Source organism: Polistes fuscatus, unplaced genomic scaffold, assembly GCF_010416935.1.
Source record: "Polistes fuscatus isolate 324 unplaced genomic scaffold, CU_Pfus_HIC Scaffold6, whole genome shotgun sequence".
NCBI lineage: Eukaryota > Metazoa > Arthropoda > Insecta > Hymenoptera > Vespidae > Polistes > Polistes fuscatus.
In genome coordinates this window covers 4,909,527-4,920,677 of record NW_025113140.1, presented here as the reverse complement: position 1 = coordinate 4,920,677, position 11,151 = coordinate 4,909,527, and the positions used below count along the sequence as shown (strand labels likewise).

The 11,151-nt window shown below is 41.3% G+C and overlaps 2 protein-coding genes across 2 annotated transcripts; both read left to right on the top strand.

Moving 5' to 3' along the window:
- Positions 1-6,995: 6,995 nt before the first annotated feature.
- Positions 6,996-9,858, top strand: LOC122523264. Its single transcript, XM_043644925.1, has 2 exons — positions 6,996-8,099; positions 8,170-9,858. The coding sequence occupies exons 1-2, from the start codon at positions 6,996-6,998 to the stop codon at positions 9,856-9,858; spliced, it is 2,793 nt and encodes a 930-aa protein (XP_043500860.1).
- A 282-nt stretch (positions 9,859-10,140) lies between these two features.
- Positions 10,141-10,845, top strand: LOC122523263. The gene has a single exon (XM_043644924.1). It carries the CDS (start codon positions 10,141-10,143, stop codon positions 10,843-10,845), a length of 705 nt encoding a protein of 234 aa, XP_043500859.1.
- Positions 10,846-11,151: the final 306 nt, after the last annotated feature.

Sequence of the window (11,151 nt, the reverse complement as noted above, 5' to 3'; positions counted from 1 at the left end):
AATATTTATTTTAACCGTTAAATGTACCTATTTTACTTATTTATACAATCACTCGGAAAGGTTTTGTTTTGTGATTATTGTTTAATATTACAATTAATTGTAAACCTACGACTTTTCTAATCAATTTTCTTCTTTTTTTGATAATTGTTAATTTTTTGTAATTATCATCAAAGAATATTTTCTTTTTAAGTAGTCTAAAAATAACATATTAACTGTCACATTACGCCGAACCGAGCAGCCCACTGCACGAGATAAAATTATTTATATAGGAATTCTATGGGCATAAAGAATTCTAAAGGTGTTGATAATCTAAAGATAAACTAAAATAAATAGGTAATATTTTCTAAAAGCTTAGGTTACAGGCGATAGAAATAATTCTAAGATATTCGGTCTACTCAAGAGAAAGGGTCTCATGCTTGTTCCCCCTTATGTAAACAAATGCAAGTTTGAACGGGTAAAATTCCGATAGCTGTGGAAGATACTCTCTCGCTAAGGCGTTACAGGCGTTAAAAGAAAGAAATATCGATGACCAATAGGGAATATGTGATTTAATAAGAAACGCCCTGTAGGATAAAGAGAGTCCTTTCCCTCCCACTATGTGCGGGGTATAAGAGACGGACACCTGACCGGAATAAGGAGTAATATTGAAAGTTATATGGGCTTATTTTAGAGAGCTTATATAGAGAGTTACATACAGAGTGATATACAGAGATAGATGCATATAAGTACGAATAATTTATAATAAGCCTGAAGTCAGTAAGTGTTTAAACCTTAAGTGCGACGATATATATATATATATATAAGGGGAGTCTTTTACTTGTATTTTGTTCTATTTTCTTGTGTTTTGTTAAAATATATGATCCATATTTTGTAATACTTCGTCAAAACTGTTATTCACCCCGACCTTTAATCGAACATTTGGCGACCGTGACAGGACTGGGGTCTTACTAGTTTTACAGTTTTGTGCGAATCGTTATTTTAGTGCTTTATCATTAAAATGGATCTTTTAAAAAGGAAAAGAACAATGGCTCGCATTGAATTCACAAAGGTGTACAACATCTTGAATGCATTACTGGATCCAGCAAAGGGATCGAGTAGGACAGCGATTTCAAACTCCCTAGCACAATTGGAATCAAAGACGAAACAACTGACTTCAATTTCGCAATCGTACTTGGATCTGAGAATGGAAGGAGACGATTATTCTGAAGCAGAAATTGAGCAAAAGACGAACGAAACCGTGGAATATGAAGCAACATTCTTTGATATCAAGTCCCAAGTCGAGGATCTCTTCAAAGAGACAGAAAGTTCGTCTACCTCCACACTAGCTGCCGCCGCCCTTCCAGCACAACCAGACATAAGAGTGTCTTGTAACTTACCGACGATCCGATTGCATCAATTTAGCGGTAATATAGAAGATTGGCTACCATTTTGGAGTTCGTTCAAGAAAGTACACGAAAACTCCGGGTTGACAAAAGAAGACAAGTTCCAATATTTAATGCAATCTATGGAGCCGAAATCTCGTGCAGCCGCATTGATTAAAAGTTATCCGCCTACTGCTGAAAATTACACAAAGGCGATTGATAGTCTAATGGAGCGATACGGTGATACAGATCTGCATATTGAAGTATATATACGTCAATTATTGCAACTTGTCCTGCGTAAACCAGCCAGGTCTACAAATCATTTCCTCTCCGGTTTATATGATAACCTCGAATCACGTTTGCGAGCGTTGGAATATTTAGGTCTCACCAACGACACGTACGCGACCATATTGTATCCTCTCGTAGAATCAGCACTACCAGAAGAATTATTGAGAGCGTGGCAACGTAGTTGCTCACTACTAAACGCTAATTACATAGGAGGAACGGGAGGTTCCGCTATTCGTGGAAAAGGGCGATTAACTCGACTCATGGAATTTCTGGCAATGGAAGTGAAAAGTGAGATGAAAGTGTCCTTAGCTATGGAAGGTTTTTTGCCAAGTGATAACCGTGAAAAAGATAAAATTTCAAGAAATCGCCCACACATGAGAGACGTTCCTAGTGCTGCTAGTTTACTTACGATTAATAAAAGGAGGAGGTCTTCGTGCGTGTTTTGTGATTCTAGTGAACACAGTAATGTCAATTGTGAGATCGGGAAGAACATGAGCCTACGAGAAAAAAGGGAACGTGTGAGGAAGTACAACACGTGTTCCGTCTGTCTGAAATTCGGACATCATTATAAGCGATGCTTCGCCAGAGTGAAGTGCGTCGGATGCTCTCGTAGGCATGTGACGCTCATGTGTCCGGTAAACGTAAAGGACGATACCGAAAAGGAAGAAACAAAACCGAAAGGAATCACCAATAATAAAACGGAAATTAATATCAATGAGTGTAGTTTAGCGAGTTACTGCAACGATGCAGAAGTGCTTATGCCAACTTTGCGTGCGAAACTAAGAAACGGAACCAAAGAAATAAACGTTCGTCTAATTATAGATAGTGGCTCTCAAAAATCGTATATCACTAAAGAGGCAGTACATGAAATGGGTTATGAACCTATAGGCGAACAAACAATGGGACACTCACTCTTCGGCGGAAGAAGAACGGAAACGGTGTGCCATAAAAAATACCGGGTCCACTTAGGTGACCTCGACGACACTTATAGGTGCAATTTCGTCGCCATGGACCAAGATATAATATGCGAGAAAATACCGCGAGTGAAAAATGATGAGTGTCTCGATGAGTTGAAGAAATTAAAAATCCGTCTAAGTGATACGCAAAGTGATGACCATGCAGTCGCACTACTCGTTGGTGCTGACATTCTAGGAAAATTATTAACTGGACGTTGCCATGAATTGAAGAATGGCCTCGCTGCTATAGAAACGCGCCTGGGCTGGACTGTCTTAGGAAAAGTTCCCACACGCGAAAGACGTAATGATGCCGTCGGCACGGCAATATCGATGTTCAACGTCTCAGATTCAAAGTCTCCTGATATTTTAGGAAATCCTATTGAAAATAAAAGCCACATAGGAAAAAATTGGAGCCATTACCCACCCCATCGAGGTGTTTAAAAAGAAGGCTCCACTACAAGGCTTCGTCCGGTCTTCAATACCTCCGCAAGAGGAAAAAACTCGGTATCATTAAAGGAATGTTTACACGTATGCCCTAATCTAATTGAACTTATTCATACGGTGCTTCAACGCTTTCGAAAGGGTAAAAATAAGAATAATTTCCGAGATAAGAAAAGCGTTTTTACAAATAGGCATAAATGCAAATAATAGGGATTTCTTGCGGTTTCTGTGGTACGATGGTAGCGGCAATATCATGATTTTACGTCATCGCAGAGTAGTATTTGGCGTCTCATTGAGTCCTTTTATTTTAGGCGCTATTATGGCAGATGAAATTAGCGAGTTTTGATTTGCAAGGGTGGGAGTATAAAGTCAGTTTCGCGAAGCCAAAGTAACGAAACGAAACATCCTTGCGTTAGCACACCGCGTTTTTGATCCCTTAGGCTTCGTTTGCCCCGCGGTATTGTTACCGAGACGTCTACTACGAAGAACTTTACGCAGATCCTCTTTAAATTACGAAGAAATGATGATCGTACTATTCGACTGCGAAGCTATAATTAACAGTAGACCAATAACTTTTCTATCGGAAAATAAGCAAGACCTCGTACCACTGACCCCGTCTATGTTTTTGCAAGACACTAAAGAAATCGGTGTTTTAGACTTGGATAGAGTTGAAAAATGCGACTTTGCGAAACGTTATAATTACAGAGCCAAAATTAAGGAAGGTCTTTGACGTCGGTTTCGTACTGAATATCTCGGAGCGTTAATACATCGTAAGGGTGTTAAAAGAGAAAACCGTAGCGTAAAAGTTGGAGACATTGTAATGATAGAGAACGAAAATAAGAAAAGGATAGATTGGCCACTAGCCCGCGTGGAGAAACTAATTTATGGAAAGGACGACAAAGTAAGGGTCGTTCAGTTAAATACTGCGACGGGTAGTTTGGTACGACCCATACAAAGGGTCTATCCACTTGAGTTAAAATCAGACTCAAATGAGTCTCGAATAGAAGCGATTATTGTAAACAGTTATGAGAAAAATAATTCTTTAAATTCTCCGGAACATTGCGACGGAATAAAGGACTGCCGTATGACGAGGAGCGGAAGAGTATCGAAAAAACCAGATAGGTTAAATTATAATTAAATTTTATTCTGTATCCTCCGTAGCGTAATGTAGAGTAATAGAGGATTGAGATAGGCCATGTGTTAGCCATCTCAATGGTGGGAGTGTGTCACATTACGCCGAACCGAGCAGCCCACCGCACGAGATAAAATTATTTATATAGGAATTCTATAGGCATAAAGAATTCTAAAGGTGTTGATAATCTAAAGATAAACCAAAATAAATAGGTAATATTTTCTAAAAGCTTAGGTTACAGGCGATAGAAATAATTCTAAGATATTCGGTCTACTCAAGAGAAAGGGTCTCATGCTTGTTCCCCCTTATGTAAACAAATGCAAGTTTGAACGGGTAAAACTCCGATAGCTGTGGAAGATACTCTCTCGCTAAGGCGTTATAGGCGTTAAAAGAAAGAAATATCGATGACCAATAGGGAATCTGTGATTTAATAAGAAACGCCCTGTAGGATAAAGAGAGTCCTACCCCTCCCACTATGTGCGGGGTATAAGAGACGGACACCTGACCGGAATAAGGAGTAATATTGAAAGTTATATAGGCTTATATAGAGAGTTACATAAAGAGTGATATACGGATAGATGCATAAGGACGAATAATTTATAATAAGCCTGAATTCAGTAAGTGTTTAAACCTTAAGTGCTACTATTTATATATAAAGGGAGTTTTTTACTTGTATTTTGTTCTATTTTCTTGTGTTTTGTTAAAATATATGATCCATATTTTGTACTACTTCGTCTCAACTGTTATTCACCCCGACCTTTAATCGAACATTAACCTTAAGCAAAAAAATACCCGAACGCGATTTCACTCGTAATGAAGTATTTGAAAAAATAATTTAAACGATATCTATAAATTATAATAACTATAAGTTGAATTGTATTATCAATAGGATTGATAGAAAACCTGTAGACAAGCTTTCTGTAAAATTCCTAATCGTTTGTAGGTGTACATTCTAAAGGGTCTAGATTGTATGTATTATAGAACATCGCGTGTAATTTCGTAGAATCTGCGTTGGGAAGTTATCTCGTCATAAACGTTCGTGGTTTCAATTCGGACATAGTACGGTAGATTGGCAAATGTTGCTTGAATGCCTGCGAATACGGATAATTGGCATAACTCTCGCAATCCTGTCGCTATTAAATGAAAATATGAACGGAATGTTATCAATATAAACACTTCAAAGGATGAATCTCGATGAAGAAGATGATTCCTGTAATAAATTTACACGCGAGTTATCTATATACAGGAAGAAACTTATTATATTGACTTGATCCTCGTCTATTCATCTCGTTCAATCGTGAAAAATAAACGAAATAAAAAAAAATATAATATATATTATATATTTTTCATTTCTAACCGTGCGAATAAGGAAATCGCACGAATTCAGAAAGGGATATCGCTTTTGCTATGAATAAGTTATGTCCAACATAAAATTCGCCTACTTTCCTACAATTCTATCGAACGGATACGTATAATACATATCTGTATATTATATATATACATGTATACACATATATATATGTAGTAAGTGCGTATAGATTTTCGTATAAAGTTAGTTGCAATAAATTTGACTCGTTTACTCTATGAATGTAGGATCTATTCGTATAACCTTTTACCAGTGACGATAAAAACCAGGCCAATCTAATGTAATGATGTAAACGTTTCTTTTATACTTTTCTTTCTTTTCTTTTATACATAGAAATATATGTTGCGTATCCCACGCAACGAGTGAGTAGGGCGAAGCACCTAGGCGCGTACGGCCCTGCCAAAGCGTTAGACGCGTGCGATAAAGCATTATCGCTGTTTCTAGTGGTAACCACGGCAGCGCTAAGATGCCTGCAAGGGCTCTTTCTTTATTCTAGCTCGCGTTCTCCCACTACATTTATCACGCCAATCATATGTATCGACAGCCGCGTTATGATCGGACTTTTCGGTGATTGGTGCAGCATTGCATCGCCTTTTGGTATAAAAGCCAGCGCGTTTTTGCGCCGGTTGTCACTCTGGATTCATCGCTCGAGATTCATCTAGCTGAGACTTGCGAGAACTACTTCAAGGAGAATTCTTTGTATTGCGTAATACCATATCATCTAAGTTCGGCCAACGACAAGGGACAAAGGCGTCCTGCACTGGCCAGAATTATCCGGATTTGTGGATTCTTCTTCATCGTTTTCAACCAGGGTTTTTATGCCGAAAGGCTTTTCCCTGACGAGCCAAATAAAGCGTACTTTTTAGTACTGATTGGGCTCAAATAAAGTTGTTATTGTGTTCTTTATTTTCCTATCCTCCTTCCCATTAATAAGGAATCTCGATATCACTCGTAAGGGCATTTTTCGATTCACTACTATCCACTGGAGTACCGATTAAGGCATCGGTCGCATCAACATTTTGGTCCTTCGAGCCGGATCGAGGGAGCTTCCTCCCCACTCTTCGTCCGGCGTCTATTGTGCATACAGTCTTCTTCAACGGAGGAGAAAGAGGCAACGGAAGACTTCCGATCGAGCAACAAAGGAGGTATTGCATCATCGCTACAAGCCGAGAAGCTTCTATTGTTCCGGTGCGTGAGTACGCTGCACGGGACGCCTTATTCAGAGGATTCACGTGAGTTTTGTAATTTCTGTTGCTTGATCATTCTTCGAAGTTGTATTTTTCCCCCTCTTTTCTCTTCTTAATTTTGCCTTTTGTCGTGAAAATGCCTCGTTCGAGTATGCACGTGGTGATGTTGAGCGCGTTATACGTAGATTCGAGTATGTAAAGAAAGAATTCGCGCAATTTCAAAAGGCGGTGAGCGAGATAGATCATACCAACCCGCGCGATATAATGAAATTAAAGCTTAGAATTTCCAAAGTTGATAAGAATGTGGCAATATTAGAGGACTTGATAGAAAAGACTTCCGGTGAAACGATGGGAACGCTGGTTGACGAAATTCGCAATCATGTCGAGTCAGTCATCGACGCCAGGGCGGAGGCGGAATTGATCATTAATAGAGCTGAATCGGTAGCCACTTTAGACACGAATGCGCCTACTACGAATCTATTGTCTCCAGTTAGCACTACGGTTAGCAATCCGTCCGTAGATAGCATTTACAGAGTACCGGCGGTACAATTACCTCGTTTTGACGGGAAGCATGAGGAATGGCCTAGTTTCGCGGACTCGTTTCAATCGGTGATAGGAGATAATCCCGCGATTCGCGATATACAAAAATTTGCATATTTGAAATCATGTTTATCGGGACCGGCCGCGGAGAAAATAAGAGTTTTGGAAATTACCGCGGATAATTATCCGATTGCGTGGAAGACCTTAGTCGAGTGCTATGACAATCCGTTAATATTAATAAATAAGCACGTACGAGCTATTTTAGAGGGTCCCCCTATTGACAGTGAATTTCCCTCGTCTTTAATTGCCGCGTCCGATGCGCTAAGCGCAAATTATAGGGCTTTAGTAGCGACTAAAAAAGTGTTTGTCGATCAATTTGCTATTGCCGCACATCTTTCGCGAGTGGATCCAGCAACACGGCTTCAATGGGAACAACGGTATTCCCGAGATGCTTTACCGACGGTAGACGAATTTGTGATATTTTTGCGCGATCTGGGAAATGCGCTAGTAAACTCCCAGCCGGCAGAACATTCTAAAAGAATTAACAATAGCAGAAGGAACGCACCGTTAGGACCCGAGAGAAATTTTCGCTCAAGGAATTTGATGCGTAACGAGTCGCGGTTTAATTCTCCGCGAAATTGGCCGCGAATTTCCGACCGAGGACAAGTTCAAGCGTATTCCACAAGCGCGACTGTCTCGTGTGGCATATGTCGCGAGAGGCATAACACATCGGAGTGTGAGCAGCTACTGAGAGCCGAGCCCGAGGAGCGCAGAAGAATCGTGGTTAACGCCAATTTGTGTTGTAATTGTTTACAAGCTGGTCACCGCGTAGACACATGTATTAAGAATGACTGCTGCAGTAAGTGCAACGGCAGGCATCATGAGTTGTTACATGTAGAGAGGCCGTTGCAGAAGGTGCAGCGGCGGGCATCACGAATTGTTGCGTTCGAACGGCGTCGGCGGTGCAGAATGCACATGTAGAGCTCCATCACTCGCAGGCACCCGCGCTGTTACTAACTGCAGTGGTGCATTTGCTGGATCGCGACGGCAGGCCGCACGAGTGTCGTGTGCTCCTGGATTCGGGTTCCGAAGCACATTTCTTATCGATCGATTCGCGAATCTTCTGCGAATAGCCAAACGGGACGTGAATGTACCCATTTCTGGCGTAAACCAAACGGAAACTAGAGTCAAACAGGCAATATTAGCAACGTTGAAATCGCGAACAGAAAATTACGCGTTAGAATTACAATTCTTATTATTACCCACTGTAACGAATAGGTTGCCTTCGCAACGAATTCCGCAAGAAGAATTGACTATACCGGCAGGGATCCAATTGGCAGATCCCAAGTTTTATGAGCCCGCGAATATCGACGCGATTCTCGGTGTCGAGATTTTTGCTTCACTATGGCGCGCAGGTCAGAGCATTAGGTTGAATGAAAATTTAATGGCACAAGGAACTGTACTAGGATGGTTCGTTATGAGCACAGGAAATACGCGCACTCCGCAGAGCGTTAATTGCCACACGGCCACGGTAGATTTGAACTCACAATTGGAAAAATTCTGGAAAATTGAGGAAGTAGCTGAGAGTAGTATTAGGTCGCACGAGGAAAATTTGTGCGAAGCACATTACAGAAGCAACACGCGACGGGATGATACTGGCAGATATATAGTGAGATTGCCCTTTAAGGAAGAAAATCAGTTAGGAGATTCATATACGAGCGCGTTACGAAGATTTCACGCATTAGAGCGATCATTATCGCGCAAACCGAAAATTAGAGATGAATATATTAAATTCTTATCCGAATATGAAGAACTAGGGCATATGACAAGGATAGAAGGGGGACCCCACGAAGATAGATTCTATTTACCGCATCATGCTGTATTAAAGCATACTAGTATTACGACCAAATTGCGAGTAGTGTTCGACGCGTCGGCAAAAACCAGCAACGGGAAATCTTTGAATAACGTATTAATGGTTGGCCCAACCATACAGGAGGATCTATTTGCACTTTTAGTAAGATTTAGATCACATGCTATTGCTAGTACCGCGGACATCGCGAAGATGTATCGGCAGATAATAATTGATCCGCGCGATCGCAAATATCAAACTATACTGTGGCGTCGACAGGAAAGTGATCCCGTGAAAACATATAGATTAAATACAGTAACCTATGGAACTGCCTCCGCGTCGTGTTTAGCAACTCGTACGTTACATCAACTCGCGAGCGACGAATTTAACAGATTCCCGAGAGCTGCCATCGCGCTCAAAGAAGATTTCTATGTAGACGACTTGTTAACCGGAGCACGTACGGTTAGGGAAGCGAAGCAAGTCCGCGACGAGTTAATAAGTATAATCGCAGGGGCAGGCATGCATTTCAATTTAGGAATATTAAGAGTTGGAGGTAGATTGGCAAGGAGCAACTTGCCATACGAGCAAAGGCATCCCGCATTATTGCCGAAAGACCATACAATTACAAACGCGATAATACGCGAAAAGCACCATCAAATAGGGCACGGTGGTACGCAAGCCACTTTGAAACGCACTTCGCGAATCGTTTTGGCCAATAAATGGGCGAAGCAGCGTTAAGCGCGTAATATATAAATGCATTACTTGTCGACGTTTAAAACCCGCTACGCCGCAATATCCTATGAGTGATCTACTGCCAGTCGTCTTCTACCGAATCGTCCGTTTATCCACACCGGCGTAGATTTCTGCGGTCCGTTATTCATCAAGGAAAGGCAACACCGGAACCGTGGTCGCGCGAAAATATATGTGGCGGTATTCGTCTGTTTTAGCACCAAGGCCGTTCATTTAGAACTCGTGAATGATCTAACGACTGAAGCATTTTTAGCAGCTTTGCGTAGATTTATGGCACGCCGTGGAAAATGTTCGGACATATATTCCGACAACGCGACTAATTTCGTAGGTGCGGCGAACGAACTAAAAGCGCGCGTCTCGCGAAGTTTGGTAAATGAAGGAATCAAGTGGCATTTCATCCCACCCCGTTCCCCCCATTTTGGAGGTCTACGGGAGGCGGCCGTAAAATCATTCAAATATCATCTAGTTCGAATTGTAGGCGAGACATTGCTATCTTACGAGGCATTATTAACATACGTCCTCGAGATAGAGGCGATTCTTAACTCGCGTCCTATCACGCCTCTGTCTAATGACCCGAATGATTTGCGCGCTCTTACACCTGGGCATTTTCTAATTGGAAATTCGTTTACGAGTTTGCCAGAGGACGAATACAGGGATATACCATCCGGGCGCCTGTCCCAATGGCAGCACGTACAGCAGATGAGACAGCATTTTTGGAACCGATGGAATAAGGAATATTTGAACGAGCAGACGGTCCGTAAAAAATGGCACAGAGGCACAGCAGACAAAATAAGTCCGGGTACACTAGTCATCTTGCGAGAAGATAATTCCCCTCCACTCAAATGGTCATTAGGACGTATCGCGGAAGTACATAAAGGAGCCGACGGTATAGCACGCGTGGCGAGCGTAAAAACTGCCAACGGTCTTGTAAAGCGCGGTATTAAACGTCTTTCTCCTTTACCAAGCGATTTATAAAAAAAAAAAAAAAATTTTTTTTTTTTTCTTTCAGTCGCATTAATTACTGAATATGTATTGTAATAAGCGGTTAACATTATGTATATATAGTTTATAATTTGTATTTAAGTGTGCGCATTTTGGTTTTTAAATTTTGAACGGTGCCCGTTCAAGGGGGGGAGTATGTTGCGTATCCCACGCAACGAGTGAGTAGGGCGAAGCACCTAGGCGCGTACGGCCCTGCCAAAGCGTTAGACGCGTGCGATAAAGCATTATCGCTGTTTCTAGTGGTAACCACGGCAGCGCTAAGATGCCTGCAAGGGCTCT

Coding starts and splice junctions, on each gene's coding strand:
- LOC122523264 (XM_043644925.1), top strand. CDS start 6,996: ATGAAATTAAAGCTTAGAATTTCCAAAGTTGATAAGAATGTGGCAATA. Junction 8,100..8,169: donor GTTTACAAGCTGGTCACCGC/GTAGACACATGT, acceptor TGTTACATGTAG/AGAGGCCGTTGCAGAAGGTG.
- LOC122523263 (XM_043644924.1), top strand. CDS start 10,141: ATGGCACGCCGTGGAAAATGTTCGGACATATATTCCGACAACGCGACT.